Below are 25,814 nucleotides of genomic sequence, written 5' to 3'. Positions count from 1 at the left end.
TCTGCTCTAATTTATATTACATTTCCAGAAGTTCTTAATATTCCTGTGCTAACTTTTTGAAACCATCTATGAGCTTTTTAGTTCTCATTATTATCTAATATTTGAACGTTTTGTACCCCAACTGTACTTTTCAAGTTTAATAGGCGTTTTGTAGATAATGATAAAAAAAGAGGGCTCGTCTTAGTTCTGAGAGATAAGATAAGTGCAATTGCGTAGAATAGTTCTATAGTACTTCATAGCAAGGGCTCTTTAGAGATTCGAAAACCTTGTGATCAGTTTGGAAACTCTACGGTCCCTAGCAATAGAAACCTATGGTTCAAAGTCTTAAAAAGGATAAGAAAGGTGGATGGTATAAATACGGGAAGGTCTATGTTCTATAGGGTTTATAGGAAACCGAGCCGAGTCGCCCGAAAATGCAACCACAGAGCGCCAGTGTGCGGATCTGGGTGGTTCCTTATCAACCGGAATGCAATGGAATACGAAAATTGCAATGAATGCAGATGCCAGGGACTGATAGGGGACCCTCGGGACTGGCACTCAGTATCATTATCATGGCGTCAGTAGCTGCCCGGACACAGGCCCGCGCGAGACTCGACTCAAAAGCAGAACGGATACCCACATAGCATTCAGCACATCTGGAGTCGTAGAGTCGCAATGCAGAGCCAGGCGAATCTGAACTGGGGCATCGCGGCAGCGGGCAGGATAACGCAGGACTTTGTCACCGCATTGGGAACCGTGGAGAAGTCCCGTCACGTAGTGGTGGCCGTGGCCGATGTGGATGGCCAGCGGGCGCAGCAGTTCGCCCAGAGGAATCAGATACCCAGGCACTACGATGGCTTCGATGCACTGGCTCTGGATCGAGAGGTGGATGTGGTGTATGTGGGCACTCTGAATCCATTCCACTACGCTGTCGTCCATCTCATGTTGGCGAGGGGTAAAAACGTGCTCTGTGAGACTCCCATGTGCTTGAGCGTGGAGCAGGCCAAGGAGCTGTACACCTTGGCCGAGCAGCGTGGAGTGTTCCTCATGGAGGGTAATAATACCAAAGAGCGCACTACCCAGAAGTAGTAGTTGATAATGGTTTGCTTTCAGGCATGTGGTCACGCTTCTTTCCCAGCTACGATAGTCTGAGGGAACTCCTGAACAACGACGTCATTGGGGAGGTGACCCAGGTGAAGGTACAGCACGGCTTTCGCCTGGCCCACATGGAACGGGTGTGCAACCGATCTCTGGGCGGGTCGATCCTCATGGACATCGGCATCTACGCCCTGCAGCTGGGTCAGTTCGTTTTCGGTGTATCTCCCGTCAAGATCCTGCCCAGCGGAACGCAGCTCAACAAGGAACGCGTGGATGTGCAGATCGAGTTTATGCTGGACTATGGCGATGGTCGCCGACTGGTGGCTCTGGTAACCGGACTAGAGAATCTGGAAAACGATGCCGTCATCACGGGCACCAAAGGCGAGATTAAGGTGAGCTTATCTCTGAGTATTTCCGGATCTGACCCCTGGATCAGGGGATTATCAATGCAGCTGTCGTAGCTCTACTGTGTACCTCTTCCAGCTGTCCAACTACTGGTGCTGCACCCAGCTGAGCCGCTCTAATGCTCCTCCCGAATCCTGGCCTCTGCCACGGGCCAAGTTTGATTTCCACTACACGAACACCTGCGGGCTGAGGTACGAGGCGGAGGAAGTGCGTCGCTGCATAGAGAAACGCCTGCTCGAGAGTCCCAAATTCACGCACGCCGAAAGTCTGGAGCTAGCAGCCATTGCGGATGAGATCCGACGGCAAATCGGTGTGGTATATGATGTGTGAGCTGTGAAGAACTCATAGTAATTAATAAATACTTGAATTTCATCGTCAATACATCACAAATAAAATTGAATCCGTTTTCAGGCTTCTTGTTACAATAACCATGATGAATCTACAAACTATCTTTAAAATACATCGATATTTCATATGGCGCAATGCTGATATTTTGTATTCAATATTTATTTAAATAATTGCAATTATTTTTTCGTTTTTATTTCCTTTTGTCGTTATCAAGTTGCATATACGTATTTCTACATCGTACTGCATGTTGTAGGTTGTTTTTTTCTGTGTGTTTCGCCAAGTGTTGTTGGTTCATTGGGCCTAATACACTAAGGGCCAGAAATAAGTAACTTAAGAGCTAAATGAATACTTAAACGCAGCTAAATCGAGGATAAATCTACAAAAGTATGTAATCAGATTGGCTTCACAACTAAATGCAAAATGCAAAACACAAAATCGGTTAACAAGCGATTTCAGTTAAGCTGGGCTAAATCAGATTTGACACAGAATGGTAAGGAAAGGGTGTTGGGGCTCTCAGCTCATTAAATTCATTGGAGCAACGAAAGTAGTTACGACGTTAGAAAGTGTCCTTCCTCAATTTGTTCGTTTTAGATTACAAAATTAAAGTTGAGTAGGAAGGGAACTTGATTTTGCGAAGTGAACTTAACTTAAGCAACAAAGTAACTAAACTACAGTATGCACTTAGAGACTAATTCGAATTTAACAATAAAATGATTTATACAAGGCGGCTTGAGTCCGATTAGATGACTCTCGCCGCTACTGAAGAGGCCTCCTGAAGTCGTTGAGTGACGCCTACGATGTTTATTTTGATTACTGCCCCTGCTTATCCATTTGCAGCTCAATCCATTTCCAGCCAAGCCCGCCGCCGCCTTAAACGTAATGAAGTCTTTTGCTGTGTAAAATTGCTATAAAAACTATTCTCAGCTCTCAGCTGCCTCCTCGGGTTTCGATTGAAGGGTGGGTCTCTTGGTGCTTTGCACAATTCTCAGGGAAATTGTTATGGCAACAAAGGTACAATTTCAGTGGCTTCAGAGGCGAAAGAGTTTCACTTGGGCAAAAAAATATTGGTGTTGTTTTACATATTCTTTAACATAAGCACTATAAATGTAGAAAACTAAATATTTGTGGTATAGATAAACAAAATAAAATAAACAAAAAAAAAAAAAAGTTATATACAGGATAAATAAAAGCGATAATTAAAAAAGTAATTGCATTAGATAATAAATTAGCCATCAATTCATAGTCTCTGAGAATTGCCCAAAAAAGTAATGATCCCATATATTCAAATCTACTACAACCCGAAAAATCGATTTGGTGATCTAGGAGGACTCGCTCGTTTCTAGATGATGCTGTTCCAGCGGATGGCGTGGCTGAGGGGCTGATGGAGGAGCATGTGGAGCCGGCAATGCCATCGGTGGCAGCTTGCTCTCCACCACGGCGACAATGGGAGCTGGATTCACGAGCGGCGGGGGCAACGCCTCGAAACTCATGCATCCTCGCTGCTGCCCGTCGTCGACGATGGGCGGTGTATCGATAGAGTCGATGGTGGATGCACTCGACGAGGTCCTTCCACCGCTCAATCCTTCGGAGACGGCCACTAATGCGGCTGTAGTGTTGCGGTTGTGCTGCAGCAGATCGTTAATCTGTGAGAGGCGCGAGGAACTGGCGATCGGTGTGCTCAAACTGATAAATTCATTGCCACTGGCGGCTGCAGGGGAAGATGACAAAGTGGCTGGCGGGGCTGTGGCTGAACCAACTGGATTGCCCACAAGTCGTGACGGCGAGGCGGAGGTGGAGGCTGCGGTCATGGAGACAGCGGTGGTCTGGTAGGGAACGTTGCTGGAGGCGGTGGTGGTTGCATTTCCGTACGGCGGCACCGAAGGCACCGCACAGGAGCTATACGCGCACGAACTGGGTGCTCCGGGGGCGACAGCGACGGCGGGTGACGCCGAATGCTGCTGATAGGCGGCCGTATAGGAAGTGATCTGTGATGGACAATTGATTAGCTGACATCATGTAGAAATAGAAGCTTATATACAGATGCTACCATCAGTATTATTTAATCCTAACAGATAAGTTTTACTAACCTGAGTGCTGCCATAGCTGAGCGACTGATATAGTTCTCCGTACGAGGGCGTGGCATTGGAGCCACTAGCAAATAGTCCAGAGTCCAGGCTGTCCAATTGGGCGTAGCCCGCGTAGCTCTGGCTCTGTGCCTGCTGCTGCTGAGGGATCAATTGGCCCGCAGTGGGCACTCCTGGCTGCTGCACCTGCTGTTGATAGTAGCTCACGCTGCTCTCGGGTGTGTAAGCTGGTGAAGCGTAGCCGGAGCTGTAGTTCGATTGCGTTTGCAGGAAGTACGCGGATGTTGAGGCAGCCGTTCCCACTGGGGAATAGCCAATGGTCTGTTGGGATTGTTGCTGCTGTTGCGGCTGGAGATGTCCTCCCTGGACGCCTTGAACCGAGCCCTGCCGCTGCTCGAGATCCAACCGCATCACCGTGTGGATGTAGTGGGTTCTCACCCTTGTGGGATTGAACTCCACCCGGCCGACTGTGTTGCCACAAGCTTCGCGAGTACATCCGCAAGGAAACATGGCTCGATCTACTTGACATTTAATGCCCGCCTGGCTGCAGGCACAAGTCTCCGGATCGCAAAACTCCCTGCAGGAGCAGCCGCACACTTCCCTGGAGTTTCTGATATCGCGGCATTCGCTCTTCTCGCTGGCATCAATTTTGCGCACGCCCGCCGCTTTCAGCAGTGCCCTTCTCTGCTTGGGCGTCACCGGCTGTAGGAAGCCATTGGAACCGTCTTCGGCATCGGAGCCACTACCCTCGCTTAGGTAATCCTCCTCGGACTCTTCGCTGTCGTCGCTGCTGGAACCCCGAGGCTGGAGTTCTTGGTTCTGGCTGCGATGTGCCCGCCTCAACTCCGCTGCGTGCTCGGCCAGGGTCATCGTCTTAAAGCCTACATGCCTTGCACCCATGCCCAAGGTGCATCCACCCGCCGTTGGTACACAACTGAAGCCCTGTTGTCGTGGAAAGTAGAACACCTTCACTTCGTCAAAGTTGATGGAGCGCTTAGTCCGCTTCTGGGCGGCCACTGGAGGGGCAGACATGTCGGGCACCAGATCTATAGCATCGCTTTCCGAATCTTCGAGTCTCCGTTTAAGGTTGGACCTTATGGGCTTGGTTTCCACATTTTTCTGGATTTCCGGCTCGGCTTCTTTCTCCGCCTGTTCCTTGAGTAACGCGGAGGTTTCACTGCCTAAGCCAGAATCAGACCCACCATCTCTAAGCTCATCTTCTTTCGGTTTGGCGGGCTGGGCAGGCTCCAATGATACTTGGTTGTTGGACGCAACCTCCGCTGATCTGGTGGCCATTTCCGTCTCATTGTTCAACTTCAGCCAAAGGAGTTCGCCACTGGTGTCGACCTCCTCGTTTGTGGTGACTGACGCGGAGTCAAGAATGTTGTCAATTGCCAGTGGATCCTCGGACACTGCGTCGGAAGCTGTTGAAGAGTTAAGATCTGCATCGCCCAGCACGATTATCTCATTATTGGGATAGTTCTCCAGTTCAAGGAACTGCTCCTCCAGTTCGGTGTCCGCCGGTCCGTGTGCAAAGTCCGCCAGTTCATCATCGAGCTGCTCAAGCGGCATGGGTAGGGAAGCCAACGCCTTGGCTTTTGCTGCGTGCACTTTGCTGGCGTCAATTATGGAGGTCTTGATCTGCCTCTCGATGTCGTCGTCGTCATCGTCCAGGTGAGGAAACACTTGCAGCTGATGCTGCTCCTCCGGTTCGCTCTGATTATCCTTGTGATCCAGATTCCGCTGATCCTTCCTTTCGCCTTCGTCGTGGGCAGTTAAGATGGTGGTCCCCTCTCTTTGGCCGGCGGCCTTGTTTCCTGATGGGCTAAACATATTGGAGCCGCTCGCATTTTTTTGTATGTACGTAAATATTTTTTTTATAGGACTGAACATGCTATCCGCGTTGAGGTCCCTAGATCATTGAGTTTCCATTGGTCATCTGCAAGAAAGTAGGGAAATGGTTTTACATAATGTGTGGTGGAAATTTCCTTCGCAGGTAGCGAAAACGTCTAGATCAGGTGTGTATGTACATTCCCATTCGAGAGGGAGATCAGCCGGGAATGCAAAACTTTATTTCTGGGTAAATTCATTACACCTGTTTACGTTTCGTAAGAGCTCCTGAACACAAGTCATACATCCACCAAACAAATTGCCAAAAGCCTAATGGGTGTATCCTGTACCACTTATTTAAATATTTATAAATATTAATTCAGCTCATTTAAGCATCACAATATAGAAGTTGATATGTATTTTACTGCTCGCAAGAAATCAATTGTTTTCTGTGTACGTGTAATGGTTTAAAAATATCATTCGCTTCAATGCGCCGCTCACTTGGATGTTCGCATTCTCGAGTGAGCACTGTGCTTGGATGGGTGTGCGTGTGCAGAATCCTTTGAAATCCTGGATCCCCGAGAATTTCGCACACCATAAAAGAGACCACCCGAAAAGTAGACACACCGCTAATCAAAATCAATATTGATTAGTATCTTTTTTTAGGGGCCCACCTTTGCGGTTATATTTTCGCTGCCAGGCCAACGACAGGACTCGCAAGATCGGTGGGAATTATCCTTTTTGCAATTTGCGTTGCAGCTGCGACAAAAAACTGAGAGCGAGAGAGATGACGAAAGACGCAACTGTGTGCGTGTGTTTGTGCAAGCCTGTGCGAGTGTGTGTGTGAAGGAGGCGAATCAGGACATAAAGCTCGGTATTCTTTTATTAACACACTCACTTAACTCAGCGCCTGGCAACGCACAAATTAATGATTTAGTTTTTAAAACTCATTTCGCACTTCCGAAAACTTTTTTTTAGTTTTTCACTTCTGTATTTCCTCGCAATGTTATTACTTCTTCTATTCAGTGTGCCCGCCGCTGGACCCGTGCAACATGCCAGTCCTGCACCGATCCCAATGTACTTAAAAATACCAGGCGAAAATTGATAAAAGTGTATAAAGTGTATACGATAGAGCGTGATAGATAGATGTGACTCACTAGCAGATGGTGCGTGTATTTGCTAAGAAATAATTCAGAAGAAAAACTAAAACAAATTCACCAATGGTGCCGGTTCTTGCAAGCTTATAGATTCCATAAATTCTTAATAGGACAATTATACCCATACAAATATACCCGTTTTATGGTTGATTAGTTGACTCGTGCAGCAAACAAATATGTTTTATATATTCACGTTAAGACAGTGAAATGTTTATATTAAATTTTTATTAATATTTTGGAATATGTTGGTCCCACTAATCGATAGAAATATGTATCGTTGGTTGGAGCCTCTGCTAACCAGCAGAGCTTAGAAAATGTTTGGCATATTCCAACAGTCGCGTTGCGGTCACACATAAAATTCCAAGAAAGTTGTAAGTTAAGTTTACTAATAAACCAGGCGATAATTTCGCTGGCCATTAGCAAGGCAAGGCAGCTAAAAAAGGGAAAAATCGTTGGCAAATCACTGGTGACGTCGCCCAGGAAGTCAATCAACAAAAACAAGACCTGCGACGCGACGATAATTTTGCGAGAGGCTAGTCAGTCGCTATCTATCTCCCTCTGCGCTCGTTTCGTTTCGTTTCTTGGGGCTGTTTTGGGGCACACAATTGAAAGGAAAAACGTAAATGCAAATGGTCAACTGGTCCCTAAGTGCCGCGTTAAGAAGAGTGCCTAATTCGGCGGACAGTCGAGTGCTTTTGCGATGTTGTTTTTGCTGCTTACCCCTCGTAATTAATTAAGAAAGTTGTGTAAAATTTTTTCGCCCCGTCCGCCATAGTGCGAGTGTAAGAGCGAGCGCGATAGATGGCCCTGAATTTTGGGTGCGTTGCCCATGAGAGTGGGCGCTAGAGCGAGACGGCCGTACGACCTGCTCCAAGTGCAGCGTGCACAGTGGTTCGCAATGCCTAAGATAGTGCTCAGTTTCATTGTCAAGAGATAAAGAAAACTGCAGGTGCACTTTGGCATGGAGTAAGGCTGACAAAATCGGATCTTGTCCCGCATTATCACCCGATTTATCAGCGCTTTAAGAGCCAAAACGGAGAAAAAATCGCGGTTCTTTGTTCCGCCTGTTTTGCGTCTTTACTTATGAGAGAGTGCGGGTGTGTGGTGTGTGTGTATTTATCGGCAATCCGTTCTCTTATCGTGCAAGTTTCTCAAAAAAAAGAACTGTCTTTGTCTCTGAAATTTACATAGAGCCCAAATGTAAACAAAATCGCATCCTTCTATTTGTTTATTCTAGGCTTTTTCGCTCGCTTTGCAAATGGAAGAACCGCATTTGTCAAGCTATACATATTTACGGAGTGATGTGTGGTGTGACAGTAAATATAACGCTAATTGTATTCTCCGTTTTCTAGAAGTGCTTCAAATATGCGTGCTGAGAAAATTGCACTTGTTGACTTTTCGAGTGAGGCAATTCCACAGTCAAGCTCACATGAATAGGGGCGTGTTGATATGAAGGAAAAAAAGTTTTAATTTTCCAAAGGTTGATTTAAAACTTATTTCATAAATGTTGAGCACAAGCTATGTGGACGTTTTTCCGCATTTCATATTTAAATTAAATATCTTTGAAATCCAACATTAAGTTGGTAACTTAATTCCACTCATTACACCTATTTGATTGATAAAGGCTGTGGGTACGTATCGTTGTTGTTCTCGCTCTCATTTTCTCTTTTGATTCACTTGCAATTGTATTAGTCGCGTGAATGACGCATCGTCAGCTGTTCTAAAAGAACCGTAATTTCCTGAACGTTGTTTTATATTTTATTGAATTTTCCGCAGACGGGCGCGAAAGTCACTTCTGTTGTCCAAGTGACTTAAAAGTTTAATAAACCGCATTAATTACAGTTCGATTAAATTATACAATTAGCGGTGAGTTATTTACTGACAGCTGTCCGCTTCTCAAGGAAAGTTTCGCGTTGGTTTAGTGAGACACACTGCTTGTTTTAATTAAATTTAAAGTGCAGTTTTCGTTTTGGCTTAGACGCAACAAAAAGCAAAATACGTCATTCATTCGCTGGATAATGAAAAGTAATTGTAGGCGAAATTTCTTTATCGCAATTGAGAGAGCCGTTTTTTGAAAAGAGAGAGCAAGTTGTCGGCTTCTGTGTGTGTGTTTGACTGTGCACTTGGCTCCAAAGTCTCCGGGGAAAAAACCATTTAAGTTAAGAAAGGGAGGGGGAGAAACAAACAATTGTTGACTGACTGCATTTTTAATGGCAAAGAGAGGGCTTGCATATTTTGCTCTCTCCCTCCTTCCTTGTTAATTTAATAACGCCGCACAGCGTACATGTTTGTCACGCTTTTACTTTCTCGACGTCTCTCCGTTAATTTATTTTGCATTGATTTTTATCACAGCTTCCGCCCTCACTATGTGAATTCTCTCCGCTTTGCGCTCACTTCTCTCCACAGAGTAAACAAGACTCGTGTAGAATTCCATACCCCGATCTTCGTTATCACCACTGTACAGTCTGGCTTCAATGTGTTAATTAATTTCTGTCGTAATTCTGAAATTCCCGTCGTCGGTCATAAAAACGAATATTTAAGCAGCTGAAAAGCATGTGAACGATACTTTGTGAAGATTTGAATACGACTCGAGCTTAGTTAATATGTGCAACAGTAAATATTTTTAAACTATTTTAAATATTACTGACTGTCTAAAACGATATCTCGTTTCGGAATCAACGTATCGTGGGACTTCGGTAAAAGTGTGGTGGCCAATGGGGCGTATGATTCATAAAAGTGGCGCTGATAACAAAAACACTGAACGCATTACCGCTGAACAATGCGAGGCGACCTCTGTGTTATGTATTATAATAATATATGTACACAAATTCACTGTAAATAACCCGCCCTCGGAATATTTTCCACCAGAAAGTGTGTGAATTATCAATTGTGCGGTAGCCGCTAGAGGAGCAGCAATAAATATCTTTTACGATAACTTAGATTTCCCGCACAAGGGACCTATAAGAATGTTTTAGTTTCGATTACTTGTAAACCCCTTATCTGCCACGAAGAAAGGGGAAAACAATAATTGCGCCTAAACGGCACATATAAGGTTTCCCCTTTGTGTTTGCCAAAGTATTTTTAGTTGGTGATGGGTTTGGATTTGCACATGCAATTAACAATGTTTGTGTTTGTGGATGTTTGAAGCAGTCACGCAAGGAATTTTCTGAACACAACTCATAACATATTTTCCTATCACAAGCTTATCAGTACTATTATGTTGCCAAGTGACACGAATAGTAATGCTGTGTGTTTTCTGATGTGTAAAACAAATGAAATAAACTAATGTGGGTTTTTGTAGGGCGTACTGCTTTCAATTTCAATTGATTTTATCAGTGACCATTGGCAGACACTTCCCTTTTCCTCTGTTTCATTTACTGATGGATAACGTCGGCTTTTTGTGCATATTCTCGGAAATGTACATATTGAACTGGGCTTGTCGACGTCGTCATTAAACAAACAAAGGCGCCTCAAAGTCCTCCGATGGCTTCATGTGGGTTTTATATTCATCCACATGGGCAACATGTACTCAAGGGATTGAGTTTAAGCCCTAAAAACTAACCATTATGCCAGAAGAATTAGAATCACTCAAATCCGTTAAATACTACTATAAATATTCAAATGCATTATTTGTATTTTGCAGATTCCGCATCCACACTCAGCAGCAATCTTACCGAAAGGCTTACTCAGCAGAAGAGGGAGTGAGTTGCAGTAACCGTCCGTAGAACCAAATATCAGTTGCCATCTCAGAGGAGGAAGAGCGCATCCGCATTCGCATCCGATCCAACCCGAACCGATCATGGCAACCACTCCACGCAGCGGCGGTGCCAGCGGCACTGGAACGGCGCAGCGGCCCAATGGCACCTCGCAGAACAAAAGCTGCCAATTCAAGTTGGTTCTCCTCGGCGAGTCCGCTGTGGGCAAGTCCTCCCTGGTGCTGCGCTTCGTTAAGGGACAGTTCCACGAGTACCAGGAGAGCACGATAGGTGCGGCCTTTCTGACACAGACCATTTGCATAGAGGACACCGTCGTCAAGTTCGAGATCTGGGACACGGCTGGCCAGGAGCGGTAAGTATTGATGCAGAGATCACCCAACTGGAAGCTTCATCTGACATACTTCTGTTGTCTTTTGTAGGTACCACAGCTTAGCTCCCATGTATTATCGAGGAGCGCAGGCCGCTATTGTCGTCTATGATATACAGAATCAGGACAGTTTTCAGCGTGCGAAGACCTGGGTCAAGGAACTGCATAAACAAGTGAGTGTCAGCGGGGAAATCTTGGATTACTTCCGCCCCAAGCCATCAAGGTCAATGCAATATCATGCAGAGCGTTTCATTATTGAAGCATTTATATTATTGCTCATGAAGTGCCTCAGTGCAATGATCTTAACTCGAAACATTCGTGCACGCGTTACATAAAATATATATTAATAAACCTTTTTTCCAGGCCTCACCAAACATTGTCATTGCGCTGGCCGGCAACAAGGCAGATTTGTCAAACATTCGCGTCGTGGAGTTCGATGAGGCGAAGCAATATGCCGAGGAGAATGGGCTGCTGTTCATGGAAACATCCGCCAAGACGGGCATGAATGTAAACGACATCTTCTTGGCCATTGGTAAGCTATGAAGAGCCGCCGTAAAAGCTTCGGCAACTTTACTAATCACTACCCCAACCGCAGCCAAGAAACTACCTAAGAACGATGGCGCCAACAATCAGGGAACCAGCATAAGGCCGACTGGAACCGAAACAAATCGACCGACGAACAACTGCTGCAAGTGATGTCCCTTCGTAGGTTAGTTAAATGCGTTGGAAAGACGGTTGCATTACTAATACAACTTTTTTGGCTTTGCAGAAAATGAAATTTCCAACGAGAGATTTGAAAAGTGTATGCTGATAATTATAAATAAAAAAATTATTTAAAAATTCAACAGAATCAGAAAGAAATACCTAAAGCCGGCTCTCCCAGGGGACGAATTTCATTTGAGAGCCACGAAACCAATAATGATAAAGACCACATAAGAATTATAAACATTAAACAAAGGAGCTCCCATTCCCAACCTAAACGAAAGTTGCAATTAAAGAAAATTAGTTACAAATTCCCACACCCGATTTTCCCCAATTACGCTCGATATCTGTCCAAAAAAATATACAAGTAATCTGACACCCACGCAATTGAACTAAAATATCAGTATAATTCCAACATAAACCATTTCAAATAACAAAGCAAATTAATAATGAAAACTAAACATGAGAAGAAAGCGCAGGTTTTTTGGAGATTTCATCGTGTCGAACGTTTGAAATCGTATTGTATAAAAAAAGAGAGAAACCCCGAAACCATCTAAGCGAGCAAAGAATATTTGTAAAGATTACATGTCGTGTAAGTTTCTGAGCATTAAGTGAGGGGCAGATTCCAGTTGCAGTTGTTCTCAGCAGCGTTCCAAATAAAACAAACAAAACAAACAAACACCACAAGGAGCAAATGTTCAGGCCAGCGGCTGAAGATCCTCGCTCGCCTCGGTTTGTGGCAATGTGTGTGTCTCTCCGGCTCCGGAGCCCGGACTCCAGATCCGGTTACGGACGCGGATGATTCGACTCCGGGTCGCGGCGGACACGTGTGATAGTTGCAATTTATATAAATTATATATACACATATTAAAATGACGGAAAATGAAAACCACAAAAAAAGAAAACCAATTATGCATACTTTTAGATTTTTTTTATTTTTCAATTTCGCCTTGCGTTGAACTATTTTCCACATTCTAGCAACAATCGAAGATTTAATGCTACTATCTTTAAACGTAAACGAGAACGGAGAAACTATCGTAATCCATAAAAATTAAACTTACATCTAGTATGCAATTAAGCGGAGAGGAAGTAAAGTGAATTAAAATAAATAAATAAAACAAATCGAACAACACAATACCGTAAACAACTTTTTTAAATCGTCCCACAAACATCAATGATCCGATGCTTATTTCTTTCCAATTCGTAATTTTTATGTTGTCTGTATGTATTTAAATTTAAAATTTATAAATTATAATAAATGAAAACATCGTATATACATATATATATATATATATGAATCCGTATATATGTGGTCATTCGATTTGAATCAATAATGAGTTAGCAATCGCTTTTGTATTATGGGCCTAATAAAAAGGTAATTTAACCTGTTATTTAGTTAGCAGTGAACTTTCTTGGCGGCGGAAAGACCTTGGAAAATAAGTTGCATCACCACTTCCCAAGATTCCAAAGAAAACAGAAGGCATATTTAAGTTTATTAACTTTTCTAATTCCCATTTTTTATTTAAAATTATAACTGATTAAGATGTCTCTCGAAATAAATACATACTTAACTTACAGTTTTGGTTACAATTTCCATTTGGTTTCGTATTGTATAAGTGTTGTATTTTTGTTTGTATCTTTCCGCTACTTGGTTTTCCATTTATAAGAATAATTATATTGTATGACCGCATGGATTTTCGCACGCGTCTTGATTTGTTGTTAGAGTAGTCGACTTCGATTTAAGTTAGTTCAAGATAAATTATAGAGAGTATACGCTAACTTACTACAAGGCAACTAAATGGCTTCAATCAGGAGTGTTTATGCTAACGTACAGGGATAACAAGTATTAGAATATGCAACTAGCTAAATTAGGTTTAAACAGTTGAACAACTTAGAATGACAGAAGCGAGGGCAGTTTTGTAGATAGTCTGAGTTTAGAAAGTTGGGGAAATAAGGAGAGTTTTCGAATTATAACACAAATGCTAACGATTGCATAACAAAAGGCTGGATCAACAAAAACAATATACATAGTTATAAAGTTAAGTTGCTGTTTGGATCGTTCGTCCATAATCGTTATTCCACATGAAATATCACTTACGTAAGAGAAGTTAATATCGGTATCTGGTATCGGTATTTTCTAGATTTATCTCCTAATCTAAAATTTTGTCTTAGTTTTGCTCTTGGTATTGTTTTGATAAACCAGTTAATTTGTCGTTTGTTTCCACGGTTTAAGTCTAAACATTGTCTTTTTTTCGTTTTTCATTTATTTCTATAAAATTTACAAAATTACGTTCATTTCTCGTCTTATTCGTCTGTCATCTATCGATAGCTTTGCCCAAAAACTGTGTGTATATCTTGATTCCGGGGAAGGGGGTTCCCCATTCGCCCGCTTTCCATATAAACTCGCTTATCACTTAGCTTACAAGTAGTTCTCTCTATATACCGCGTCGTCAATTGGATTCCCAAGAAGTTTGCGAGTCCTGAAAGTCCAGATCGATGGAAGTGTTCCATAGATTCGTTACTCCGACTTTGCACATTCCTTTGATTTCGTTTCCTATACAGTAAGCGGCTCATCGCCGTGCAGATCACAGGATCCAATGTTTTCGCCCTGGTACGTCGAGAAGTCGCTGATAATCGCTGTGGGCTCGGCTCCGAACTGGATGTCCTGCAGGCAGCCCTTGAAGGGATCGAAGAAGCGACCCTTTGTGCGCCTGCTCACCGAGTCCGAGTTGGGAAAGCCGCCTGTTTGGGTTGCAAAAAATAATTTGTCAATTTGAACTTGAATTTGAATTTGTGCCAGTGCTGGACAAGGTGTAAAAGTCGCTTAGCTGTCGCTTAACAGCATAGATTTATGTATAATAACAGTTGAACAATTCGACAAAGCTTTTAATTAAAATGTCATTTTAATTAAACTTAAATAAAATATTGAGTCTATATATATAACAGTATTTTGTTGTAATTGAGTAATAATAGCCTTAAATTCAGTGCATCTAATAAAATATAAACAGCTGATATGGCTTAAGTACCTATCGAACCAACAGCTGCCTAAAGCACACGAGTTGGCAGCCCAGTTTAAGTCAGTGTTTATTCGGATCGCGAATCAAAAACAACTTGCGATTGGAACCGAAGTTTGAAAAGTTAGTTGTAGCTAACCAGCTTTAACCAAATCGTATCAAATAAACCTGCGTCGTTTTGCTCCCGGTTTTCCCTTCTCAAAAACAAAACAACCGAACCAGCTACAGTGCACTGAAAGTCTCTAATTGTGCAAGTGCATGTGATCGCGATACGCTAATAAAAGTCTTCGGTTCAGTGCTAAAACTATAAAACCGGTAAGTCGATCATCATTATAAGTTTATGTCATAATTAATACACCACTGTAATGGGCTTAGGATCACACAATATCATATAATGGCCAAGATACACCTGCTTGATAATAATTAAAAGGTCATAAAAATAGACTCACCCAAGTAGAAGACATCCTCGTAGCTAATCGTTGGCTCCTTGCTAGAATTCTTGCGCCTGCCCGCCAGAGTGCTTCTCGGCGTGGTCGAGCCCAGTGACCGTCCGCCCTCGGGCAATCGCTCCGTGAAGATCACCTCGCCGTCCAGCTGCAGCTCCAGCCTGGACCGGTCCAGCAGGACGCTCGTCCAGTGCCAGGCTCCGTCGGCTATGAATCCGCTGGCCGGAGCACGGACCGTGTCGTTGGTGCTGCCCAGGAGGTTGCTGGCCAGCTTGAGGTGGCCCGCCTCCAGGCCCAGGCCGAGGAACTTGCTCCTCTCGTGCTCGCTCCACAGGAGCAGTCCGTCCGGCTCGATGGTGGAGAAGTTCAGCGAGACTTGGATGGCTTCGCGGGGGCGGACGAACAGGGAGGGTCCGCGCCGCTTGTCTTTCATTGGAATTCGCGGCGGCGGCAAGATCAGGTAACTGTTGCCACGGAAGCTCGGCGTCGTCGGCTTGCTCATGGCTAGAAAAATCCGAAAGAGTCATAAGACATACATAATACTGCCGCAGGGAGGGGGAGGGGTATGGGGAAGGGGAAGTTGAAGTTGAAGTCGAGTGGCGTTGCATTAAACATATTGCATGCGGCACATAATTAAATTACAGCATCAGCTTGCCGCTGCAGCTGCATTGTTCCTCTGCCGTCTTTTCTTTCACTTTATGAATCTGAATCTTAATCTGAATCTGAATCTTCATCTGCAGACCCTGATCTCGTTTAGAAGCCCATCATCATCTGACACTTAGACTGGCTCAAACTGTTTTCTAATGCACTACCAAGTACCTGTTCCTCGAAAAGAAAAGTGCTTTTGGCACAATCCTAAGAACTCACAACGATGGATGTGTATTTAATTTTTAAGAAAACAACAAACTATTATTTATCAAATGTTTAATGTTTCTAGCATTTCAAATTGCCTTCTCCCATTTGTCAGCGTTTTCTTCAACTTCACTCACTTTCCAGTTTTTTTCTGCCTGTGAATCATCACGTTCAGGTTCTAGAACTTGAAGCAAAGATTAATCTTTATTATCGTGCGGTTATTAATTTTCTGTACACTTTTCCCTACTGTTTCAAACCCCCCCTCCTCTCATTTTGTCTATCACCTGTTCGCTTTCCCTGAGTTCTTGATTTTCGTTGACTTAGCCCAGACTTTTCCCCTACTTGTATTTTCTTTTCAATTTCCCTTCACCGACTTGCATTTCTTCAATTTCAACTTCAACTTGCTTGTGTGGAATGTTAATTCACAATTTGCTAATAAGTGAAAGGCAGACAGCTGTATCTTCACATAAAACATCCGATGGATAAAGAAATAGCAAAAACGCATCTGCCGATTTCGTATAATCAAAAGCTTGTTTCGCAAATGGTTGATTAATGTTTCGCTTGGTGTCATTATAATTTTGAATAATGTGGCAGTGTGAGAAATATTATAAGTTTGAAATTACTGATTGGATAATTGAAATTTGCTAGGGAGTATTTTCTGTTTGAGCTAATAGTTTAGAAATGCGAACTTCATTTTTGCATATTAAATTCACAAAACGAGAGCATTCAACTTTGAATCATGGCCATGATCTTAATTATGCCCCAACTCTATCCCCATTCTGATTATAGTGCTCTTTATTGCCATCGTTGTGAATCACAGATCGCTAATTTTGTGTTACTTTTTTGGCCAACCAACTTCCTGACCCCGCTGTGCACTGAACCATCCCAGAATCCAAATGCTGCTGTTAATGGTTATTTTCTGCTGCCGTCAATCTCTAATTATAATAATAATGTTTTTCTACTCGGCGGCTGCGAAACTTGTTTGCCCCACAACTCCGCGGAGCACCGCTCGCGAAAAATAATAATAAAATCATTTAAACTTCTGTAGGAATTGCGAGAACCAACTTTTACTCGTGACACATTTTTTGCGAATTGAACTTGAAGCCGTGCCAAGATTTATGAAACTTGTTTTTCTCCGCATTAACAAGATGTATTGCTATTATGTTTTTTTTTGTGGTTATTGAACTTTTGGCCACTCACCAATCTCGCAGTAGAAGCCACCCCATCCATTTGGACATGAGCAGCGCCCACTTCTCAGGCATCTTCCATTGTTTTTGCACGGAATGAGCTTGCAGGTCTCCGAGTACTCGCATCGATCTCCTTTCGCGTACTCCGGGCAGATGCAGTGCGGCTGCAGCTTCTCGTCCAGCCAGCAATGTCCTCCGGACTCGCAGGAGTCCCCGCCGCAAGCGGTGCCATCACAGTCTCGAATGTTGCGCGATTCTAATGGTTAGATGAATCAATCAATCAAGAAAGTTGTCTATAAGCTGGTGCTCATCATCAACCGTACGCACCCACAATGTTGGTTTCGTTAAGCACAATGCGAGTTCCACTGACCACCAGTCCCCGGACACATCCCCTGAAGGGAATCGGGAAACCGGAGATGGCGTTGTGAGGCAGCTTGGACACATCCTTCAGCCCGCCAATGTAGAGCAGTGAGTCCGGCTCGACGAGCACCTCAGCCGAAGGAGCCAAGGCCGACGAGGCGCTGCCCTCCACCCACAGGGTCAGCCATCTGCCCCGCTGCGCCATCTTGATCTTGTGCCACTCGCCGATGGCCAGCATGCGAACGCTCCGCACCACCGTGACATGATTGCTGGGCCCGGAAATCCGGAACTCCACCACTCCGCCCTGCAGAGACAGCGACACGAATCCAATCTTCTTGTCCTGATTGTTGTTCAGGGTGCCGAAGTACAGAAGGAGGCCTCTTTCCGAGAGCGGGCGCAGTTGGAACTCGATGAAGAAGAACTGCACTCGATGGTGCTCCTCGAAGGACTTTGATCCCATCAGGGGGACTGGCGAGAAGCTGCGCTGCTTCTCCACCTCGTTCAGCAGTTTCATCACAAAGTGGCTGCTGGGCGTGGTAATGGGCTTCGGGGGCATTAGCTTCTTGGTGAAGTTCCGGTAGCTGACCATTTGGGAGCGCTTGGCGCCCAGCTTATCCCCGCCATCGTATAGATATGGCCAGCGAACCGCCAGATAGGATCGTCTGCCAGTCAGGGATACGTCGCTCAGGGATCGAATTACTAATGATTGAAGGGCACTGAAGTTTAAATGCTAATACATTTTGAGTGGAACCTACCTTCATCGCAGTTTTTGCCTGTGCGTCCTACAGGACAATCGCATTCGTAGCCATTGACCAGCGGCACACAGGTGGCGTCCTCGTAGCATTTGTTGTTGAAGGAGTCGCAGGGATTCGTCGGCTGGGCACACAGTGGCCCATACCAGCCCTCCTGGCAGATGCAACTAATGTGGAGAAATAAAGAAATTATGAACATATAATGAGGATTATAGGTAGAGAGATCAAGGGATGCGCTCACGTAAAGGTTGCTCCATGCTGCAGGCAGGCGCCATCGTGCTGGCAGGCGTGTCGATGGCATTCCCTGGTTCCACATTGACCCACGCCCCGACCTCTGACCCCACGCGTCTCCTGGAGGGGAACCGTGACCTGTCCCGCCTTCAGCTGCACATCGTATATGCATCCCTGGAATCCCGAGTGCAGTGGCAAATCGTGCGGCAGCGTATTGAAGTTGGCTATCTCGTGACCGCCGAGATACAGAATAGGCAGCACATCCATCCGACTGCCACTTCCGGGGGATCGACCCGTAATATTGAACTTTCCATCCACCGATAGCCAGGCCTGTCGTCCAATCCGACCCACCTTAATCTCGTAGGGAACCCGGGGAGCATCCAGCCGGAAATCAATGGGTTTCTGGGTGAATATGCGACGTGGTCCGGCTCCCAGATTCCAAGTGAGCATTATGTAGCCCTGGATGAAGCTCACCGCCAGGTGATCGCTCTTCTCGTCGTGATAGCCCGACTGCCCGAAGAAGGCCAGCAGCGAAATCTGCGACATGGTCTGCGGCAGGATCTTGAAGCTCAGCTCGAGCGAATACTCCAGGGGAATCGGCACCGTGTAGGCCACAAACGAGGAGAGTCCATTGACGCTGCCGGAGAAGGAAGGCAGGGCCACCTCAAGATCTAAAAATATTAATTAAAAGAAAAGTATATTTTAAAGTGCTCACTGGTTTAAGGGTTAATTAATAGTTCTTCTGAATGGAGTACTCACTGTGCTCGCAATAGTGGCCGTGCTTGCCCAGCGGACACAGGCAGAGGTAACCGCTGCCCGGAAATTGCACGCAGGTTCCACCGTACTGGCACGGGTTGTCCTCGCACACGGATATCTCGCAGGTGGGGCCCATGTAGCCGGTGGGGCACTTGCACTTCCACTTCTCCGCCTTCTCGCCATTCTCGTCCAGATCGTTGGTCTCGATCTTTATGCAGGCGGCGCCATTGCGGCAAGGACTCGATAGGCAGGCCAATGAGCCGCATTCTGTAATGCCAAAGCCATCGAGGGCATCGCTACACAAAAAAAAAAGGATAAATGTTTGGTAATTAAATTTAAATGGGAAAAGGGTTTTGAAAGTTATACGTAAGTCATGCTGTGAGCTAATTTAACTTAATTTTTGAACTAATTAATGCATTTGATCATCAGCTATTTTATTTTTCTCAGTGCAAAACTGAGACAGGGCAATGAGTTAGGTGTCGCAGCTAATTTCATGAGCTTGGCTAATTCAACATGCCAATACCGTGGACGGAGTGTCCTTTTCGCCATCCTTGCGCGCCATTTGACAAACAGCCCACAGCTGTCAGCGCTTTCGACACGGATGTGACCACCGCCCACTCCCACACCCCAAAGCCCTCTTCGCACTCCGAGCCCCCTTGCGCCCATTTGTGACCCCCTTTTGGCCCGGCCCTCTGCATTTGGGCCATCTGTTTGTACTCGCGCTTTTATGAACGTTCCACACTGACGAATGGCTTCCGCATTCGCTGACAGGCTGTCCTCATCCCACCTAGCCATCATCGACAGCCCCGCCTCCTGCCCAGCTCCTTTGAGATGTCCTTTTCATCGGGTTGGCTGCTTTTTCAGTGGCAAACTTGGTAAGAGGCCATAATATATAAGCTTTTAGCAAGGCTATTTCTTTTATAGTTAAGAAGTTTCCTTGGCAAACCAACTTGAGGTCTAGCATGGAATTCGTTAAGAACTCTTGTGCATTTAAGATATTTAAAGACCTGTGGAAAGACAAGCGCTTAAAACAACCACTTAAAGCTTAGTTGATAAAGTAAACAAAATTAGGGCCTAATTAGTAGCATGGCTCTGCTTTATGTCCCACTTGCACTCCTGTTTATTTTCGCCAATCCCATTGGGCACAGGCGATTCCATTTTGTATATGGGGTATTAGCCATGTATTCCATATGTGCCCATTTCCGCGTTTATCTCCGCACGTAAGCAGAGTTAATTTTTTCGTGCACCGAGGAAAAAACTTTTTAACACCCGGTGGCCGTATAATCCGGCCATAACTGCAACTCCTCCAGGGCTTTCGCCACCTGCAACTTTGTGTGGCGGCATTTTGATGGTTCCATTTTATTCCCGCCCGTTCTCGCCTTTGGCTTTTCCATCTTTCGCTGGAAGCGTGTAAGCGGCATTAACATTTAAGAGAAGCCCCCGCCGGAGATATATGCCTTTTCCAGATATATATGCCCCCCAAATCTGCCCCAAAGAAGTCGTAACTTTCCGGGAGCTGTTCATTAGCCGCGGTCCAGCGATCAAAGAGCAAATTGGTAATGGGTGTGTGCATCTTGGGCACTGAGAGAAATATGCCCTATTGTATTTAAATCTGAGTTTAACTTAGGTAATATACATATATGTTTAAAGCTTAGTTCGAGAGTGAGTTAGAATGAATGAATGAAAATGAACTCACCCGAAAATCTCGCGAGGCTGTCCATTGATGCGCAGCGTATGGAGGCAGCCGGTGAAGCCACTTCCACTTTGGGCCGGCGGCAGTTCGATAATCAGGCCAATCGGCGCCTGGGGCGCTCCGCCCAGGTGCAGCCAGGTGTTGAGGATGGCCTCCGGGGTGTGGAGGCGGGGCGGCAGGAGCTTCAGCCAGGTGGGCTGATCCCCGGACATGGCCAACGTGTCGTTCACCAGCAGCGAGGCGTTGCAGTGTGTGTAATTCCGGCTGAAGTCCAATCTGCAAAAGGGACATTCGAGGCATTCCTTTAGCGCTGCTACCTTTCACCTTTCTGCCTTTCGCCTTTCACTTTTCAATCTATTTACACCGAATGGTGCTGCAGTGCATCAAATATTTAATACCCCGCACTTTCCCTGTGGCGCGGGGGCGACACACCCTGCATTCCCGGCTTTTGGGACGACTTTTAAGGAGAAATTCCCAACATGCCGATGCGTGAAAATATTTATGACACCACAATCCGCCGCCCTGCCCCGCGAATTCCCTCATCCACCCAAAAAGGGATACTGCCAGCAATCTGTTATCCTGAGCTACCTTTTGCCAGTTGACCTTTCAGCGTAGGCAACTTTCCCAGAACCCAAATATTCATTTACAGTGGTTTGATTTTTGTCGAAAAATCTCAAAAATATTTAACACGAGACTTTACCAAAAAAAAGGGTAGATAAATATACATATAATTAAATCAAGTATCAATCTAATAATATTGACGCGTTGGAATTAATATTTAAGTTAATATTTTTAATTGATATTTAGCCTAATCCCGCACCACTGTTTCATGGCCATGTCCTTTTCCGTCCGCCCAGCAATTGCCGTAATGTCAATCGACTGTCAAATTTTTGTTTCGCCTGCCCTGCGATGGTATGGAATTTTTTACCGGTCCTTTGATGTGATGGAGGCAAGGGATCGGATGGGGTTACTGGTGCCTGTTTCGCGAGTGGGCCGCCAGTTTTTATTGGCCCGCTTGGTCGAATGTCACCTGCTTTTATTTGAATGGTCTTTGTTCTGAGGCCTCATCCGCAGTATTTCTGATTTTATTCCTTGTCGGATGGAGGGGAGGAGGAGGTTCCCTTTTTGCTGCGATGATGTCTGTTTGGCGATGGACGAACTGGGATTCATATCTTCGCGTTTATTGCATTTGAATGTAGATATTTAAATGCCAGAAAGCCAGTGCAGTAAATGCCTGCAGAAGGACACATATTTTATTGTTATTTTATGATGGCTGGATGAAGCTCTAAAAAGTTTGCCATATGCTGGCCAGATGGAAAAAGTTTTTCCTGATTGCATTCAGTTTTTACAACATGTGTAAAATGTATTTGGCTCTGATTATCCTTTTGTATAGTTTAAAAAGCATTTTTGTTGACATTTACTTAAAAATACTTCATTGTCCTCGTTGAATTAAGTTTTCGCAGCAATTGCTGCCTTTCACAAGGTTAAACCACCCATATTTCAACTCATTTAGAAGTTCCGAATCCCGTTAATTTAATACTTTTTAAATTAATTACCACTTCCTCCAATTTATAGTTCCATTAACGAGCCGAAACCAAAAATCCAAACTTCCTTTCAATGCTGTTTAAAGTTCAAGTAGCTGCACTTGACTGAACAACAAATTAAATTAGCATTGTTTACATTGAAAGGAAGCTTATTTTTCTCGGGTGTGAGTCGGTGGAAAATCCTTGAATATAATTTATTGACACGGTCAATTGAATGCTATTGAAAAGTTCTTGGCTGCGGAAGCTGCGAAGAAACTCCATTCCAGCGATCCTAATTAATGAACTTAAGTCGGCAATTGTTTTTAGTCCGATTCGCCATAATTAAAACGAAATTCCCGGCGAAAGCGGAAAGAAATGTGGCCGCAATTAGGCTCGACTAATGCTAAGTATTATTGCTTTCTAATTACACTAATTGTGCGCAACACCAGTTCGATGTAGGTCCTTAAGTAAAATGTCAATTGTGCCGGGCATTAGGCTCATTAGAGAGTGGAGTCCTCCCTACTGGGTGGATTTCCCCCTAAGGGAAACTATAGTTCATCGAAGGCCCGACATTCTCGTCCTCGTCCTCATCATCGTCATCGAGCTGCCCTGGGCGAAAAGGTCCTTTTTGTTCCTTCGGCTCGGGCGATTAAGCACGCAAGCCAAATAAAAATAGGCAACGAACATAAATTTGTTGCTCGTAAATCCACTCGCCAGACCAAAAAACAAAAACAACACCCCAGAAAGCGAGGCAAGGAAAGTAATATAATATAGCAGCACTGGAAAAAACTAGCACATAGAACATAAAATACATTCTAAAAGGAATAAACAAATTTGACACAACTATAGACCAATTTTTCTGATGATGTGAAACTTTCTTATGAACTATATTATTATTATTATTTGGTGATATATTTTAAGGGATTATTTCTTTCGGTGCACCTATATATAGGACGATAGGGTCCTTAACATCGGACATTGGATTGCCCGGAGCAGGGACCAAGTGCTAAAAAGTAAATTTGTGGTCGATTCGATAGTCGTAAAGTGTGAAAGTGTCCCCCCACTTTCGCTTTTTGTCCCCTCTGGTAAATTATTTATACGGTTAGTCGTCTCGCTCACTCGTTGTCCTACTTTCGCATATATATATAATTATTCCTTAATGTCCTGTTTATGCCAGCGATTCATCTATCCTTGATTCGCCCCGGGAATTGCGTATTCCCAGATTTGACTTTGGCATTCGGCAAGTTGTACTGTCCAAAAGCGATTACTTGGTGATTTTCCATATGCGTTTAATCCATCAATTTGATGGCCATTTTTAAGTAATTGCCACAACTGAATTGTAAATAACCCTTTTTCACGATGGCCAATTGAGTGATTATGGCTCCTATTCCTCCTATTCCAATGACGACTCTAAGTGGCGGTCATTTGAATATTGCAGCACTTTTTGATGAGCATACAAAGTCAACAGGTCGAAAGGAAGGATTGATTGATTTATAAGTGACTTTGTTAAGAAACTATAATAGAATAGAATTGTTGTTTTGCAATTATTGAAAGTTTGAAAAAGTTACTTCTGCTCAAAATGCTCTCTAAATTACAACTAATGCAAGCCGAAATTCATTAAAACTTTTGTTTTCCATTGCGAATGTAATGCGCTGCGATAGTGGAAACATTTGAATAACTTTTAGGTCGCTGCCTTTTTTTTTGTCCTGCTTGACCAGGAAATGTTAGTTAAACGATTAATTACGCAGTCCGCCCGCTCATCCCGTTAGCAAATGCGGCAAATTAAATTTTTCAACCGAGCAAAAATAAAAGAAGAGCCAGCCAGAAAAAAATCTCCGACTAATTACGCATGGATGGCAGAAGTGGAAGCCCCGCAGGATTTAATGTTCGAGCAAATGGCAGAGCGGAAATGGGGCGGGAAGTGGAGGGTCCGCGCAGAGGAGGATCTAAAAAAAAGTGCAATTTATTCTACACTTGAAGCATTATAATTTGTGGCCTTTGCGGACGAACGGAGGATGAAATGGGATTGGACGGGGCCGCGTTTAATGGCCAATGTCCTGACCCAACCGCCTGCTCCCTGACACTGACCCATATGCTGACCTCCACCTTGCCGCGTGTGCAGTTTAAAAAGTTAATTAACATGCCGCCCCCCGTAATCATCCGCCAGTTGGGGGCGTGACCCGCACTTACATACCTTTGCACCAGCACTGAGCAAAATGGGTCAGCATATACTCCTTTAGGTTGGGATTGGAGTCAAAAGTTAATTAGGAAAAGGAGTCTAGATTTCGAATAGTTCGCGGCTTTTCTCCCAGTACATGTACATGCGTAATTGCATTCCGCGGTCAACACTTTTCACTTACTCAGCTCGAATGGTGATTTCGTGGCCGGTATTCACCGGCGTTTCCAGTTCACTCAGCAGCATCGTCTGCAGTCCGCAGGAGAACTGGAACTGCATGAGTCCCTTCTGCAGGAAGAGGGCCATGTAGTGGCCACCCTTGGTGCCCTGCGCCGCCGCCAGCATGATCAGCCCGTTCGTGGCGCGGGTTCGCACCTTCAGCTGGATGTGCATAGGCAGGACGGCGTCCAAGGACTCGTGGCCCCCGATGTCCTTGTAGATGCGGTGCGACACATAGGAGTCGCCGGAGAAAGCGGCATTCCGGATGATAATGGGCAGCTCGCAAAGAGGTCCTTGGCGGTCGAAGCGACAAACACACTGAAAGAAATAGTAAGCAAAGGTATAAATATAACATGGCTTCAAGTCAAGTGTGATTTTCTTTAAATTTATTCACAGATAATAGCTCCGCTATTCTCATATTTTTATAGTGATATCAAGACATCAACAAATCCTTATTTTAATAGCTAGCCAAGTATTTCTCCTACTTACGACGCACATACTTTTGAGATGCTACAAAATATTTACAGCCCGAACTTTGCACTACAACTTATGGGAAAGTACTTCAACAATTTTAATTTAATTTCGGGCCACACTCCTTCGGAAATGCGACGACTTCTGGTCGCTTTTCAATAAGAAAAGCACGTTCCAAAAATGCCAATAAATTGAAAAGTAATATGAATTAACTTTTTGCCTCTGCGCGGCATCGACTTCGTCCTCGTCTTCCTTTTGGACTGCTCCATTGTTCTGGCTTTCATAATTTATGCCGCACCAAGGGACGCCTGCAAGTGAAAACTGAGCCAGAAAACTGCAACAAGCGGGCCAAGAAAAACAGGAGTCGGCAGACGGGAGACGGGTAAAAACCAAAAGTTTTCCTCGATTTTTCCACTCCGCCCCTCAAATTGAGCAAATTAAGTGCCGG

The 25,814-nt window shown here is 44.5% G+C and overlaps 5 protein-coding genes across 13 annotated transcripts in view; 3 read left to right on the top strand and 2 right to left on the bottom strand.

Moving 5' to 3' along the window:
• Window positions 1-547: 547 nt before the first annotated feature.
• On the top strand, window positions 548-2,009 carry LOC6613087 (trans-1,2-dihydrobenzene-1,2-diol dehydrogenase). Of its 3 annotated transcripts, XM_032717132.1 has the most exons (4): window positions 551-1,033; window positions 1,093-1,469; window positions 1,561-1,829; window positions 1,894-2,009. In XM_032717132.1, the coding sequence occupies exons 1-3, from the start codon at window positions 655-657 to the stop codon at window positions 1,810-1,812; spliced, it is 1,008 nt and encodes a 335-aa protein (XP_032573023.1). In that variant the 5' UTR covers window positions 551-654; the 3' UTR covers window positions 1,813-1,829; window positions 1,894-2,009. The 3 variants fall into 3 exon arrangements, with proteins under 3 accessions (XP_032573026.1, XP_032573023.1, XP_002037570.1); XM_032717135.1 differs by lacking the exon at window positions 1,894-2,009 and having other exon boundaries at window positions 548-1,033; window positions 1,539-1,693; XM_002037534.2 differs by having other exon boundaries at window positions 1,561-1,910.
• On the bottom strand, window positions 1,974-6,802 carry LOC6613086 (platelet binding protein GspB). Of its 2 annotated transcripts, XM_032717087.1 has the most exons (4): window positions 6,643-6,802; window positions 6,419-6,571; window positions 3,918-5,853; window positions 1,974-3,815 (listed from the first exon to the last, which is right to left on the bottom strand). In XM_032717087.1, the coding sequence occupies exons 3-4, from the start codon at window positions 5,805-5,807 to the stop codon at window positions 3,150-3,152; spliced, it is 2,556 nt and encodes an 851-aa protein (XP_032572978.1). In that variant the 5' UTR covers window positions 5,808-5,853; window positions 6,419-6,571; window positions 6,643-6,802; the 3' UTR covers window positions 1,974-3,149. The 2 variants fall into 2 exon arrangements, with proteins under 2 accessions (XP_032572978.1, XP_002037569.2); XM_002037533.2 differs by lacking the exon at window positions 6,419-6,571.
• Window positions 6,803-7,187: 385 nt separating this feature from the next.
• On the top strand, window positions 7,188-12,818 carry LOC6613085 (ras-related protein Rab-5B). 3 transcript variants are annotated; one of them, XM_032717187.1, is made up of 6 exons: window positions 7,188-7,272; window positions 10,545-10,969; window positions 11,037-11,157; window positions 11,348-11,516; window positions 11,580-11,693; window positions 11,754-12,818. In XM_032717187.1, the coding sequence occupies exons 2-5, from the start codon at window positions 10,701-10,703 to the stop codon at window positions 11,678-11,680; spliced, it is 660 nt and encodes a 219-aa protein (XP_032573078.1). In that variant the 5' UTR covers window positions 7,188-7,272; window positions 10,545-10,700; the 3' UTR covers window positions 11,681-11,693; window positions 11,754-12,818. The 3 variants fall into 3 exon arrangements, with proteins under 3 accessions (XP_032573078.1, XP_002037568.1, XP_032573085.1); XM_002037532.2 differs by lacking the exon at window positions 7,188-7,272 and adding an exon at window positions 7,433-7,520; XM_032717194.1 differs by lacking the exon at window positions 7,188-7,272 and adding an exon at window positions 8,670-8,767.
• A 353-nt stretch (window positions 12,819-13,171) lies between these two features.
• The window catches only part of LOC6613084 (protein eyes shut), a 35,199-nt gene continuing 22,556 nt past the window's right edge, over window positions 13,172-25,814 (bottom strand). Inside the window, exons 5-13 of one of the 2 annotated variants that reach the window (XM_002037531.2) lie at window positions 24,861-25,213; window positions 20,981-21,253; window positions 19,288-19,580; window positions 18,539-19,199; window positions 18,301-18,464; window positions 17,513-18,244; window positions 17,199-17,441; window positions 15,150-15,650; window positions 13,172-14,428 (exon numbers count right to left, since the gene is read on the bottom strand). In XM_002037531.2, coding sequence (XP_002037567.2) covers window positions 14,241-14,428; window positions 15,150-15,650; window positions 17,199-17,441; window positions 17,513-18,244; window positions 18,301-18,464; window positions 18,539-19,199; window positions 19,288-19,580; window positions 20,981-21,253; window positions 24,861-25,213 — 3,408 coding nt within the window. In that variant the 3' untranslated portion in view covers window positions 13,172-14,240. Of the gene's footprint in view, window positions 14,429-15,149; window positions 15,651-17,198; window positions 17,442-17,512; window positions 18,245-18,300; window positions 18,465-18,538; window positions 19,200-19,287; window positions 19,581-20,980; window positions 21,254-21,443; window positions 22,212-24,860; window positions 25,214-25,814 lie in introns of those variants that run through there. The other variant, XM_032717075.1, reaches the window with a different exon arrangement.
• LOC6613083 (MKRN2 opposite strand protein) overlaps window positions 14,662-25,814 on the top strand; it is a 48,342-nt gene continuing 37,189 nt past the window's right edge. For all 3 annotated transcript variants that reach the window (XM_032717157.1, XM_032717153.1, XM_032717145.1), the window contains exon 1: window positions 14,662-15,015. The gene's annotated coding sequence lies outside the window, so the exon portion shown is untranslated. The remainder of the gene's footprint in view (window positions 15,016-25,814) is intronic.

The sequence above is a fragment of the Drosophila sechellia genome, chromosome 2L (genome assembly GCF_004382195.2).
Source record: "Drosophila sechellia strain sech25 chromosome 2L, ASM438219v1, whole genome shotgun sequence".
Classification (NCBI taxonomy): domain Eukaryota; kingdom Metazoa; phylum Arthropoda; class Insecta; order Diptera; family Drosophilidae; genus Drosophila; species Drosophila sechellia.
Note: the sequence above shows the minus strand (reverse complement) of the source record. Positions and strands in the feature narration are given on the sequence as shown.

Bases quoted from the DNA above. Each gene is read 5' to 3' on its own strand.
- LOC6613086 (XM_032717087.1), bottom strand. From the start codon at position 5,807: ATGTTCAGTCCTATAAAAAAAATATTTACGTACATACAAAAAAATGCG. The intron at 3,816-3,917 runs GTTAGTAAAACT...TGTCCATCACAG, and splicing joins TCAGCTATGGCAGCACTCAG to ATCACTTCCTATACGGCCGC.
- LOC6613087 (XM_032717132.1), top strand. From the start codon at position 655: ATGCAGAGCCAGGCGAATCTGAACTGGGGCATCGCGGCAGCGGGCAGG. The intron at 1,034-1,092 runs GTAATAATACCA...GTTTGCTTTCAG, and splicing joins TGGAGTGTTCCTCATGGAGG to GCATGTGGTCACGCTTCTTT. The intron at 1,470-1,560 runs GTGAGCTTATCT...TACCTCTTCCAG, and splicing joins GCACCAAAGGCGAGATTAAG to CTGTCCAACTACTGGTGCTG.
- LOC6613085 (XM_032717187.1), top strand. From the start codon at position 10,701: ATGGCAACCACTCCACGCAGCGGCGGTGCCAGCGGCACTGGAACGGCG. The intron at 10,970-11,036 runs GTAAGTATTGAT...TGTCTTTTGTAG, and splicing joins GACACGGCTGGCCAGGAGCG to GTACCACAGCTTAGCTCCCA. The intron at 11,517-11,579 runs GTAAGCTATGAA...CCCCAACCGCAG, and splicing joins CGACATCTTCTTGGCCATTG to CCAAGAAACTACCTAAGAAC.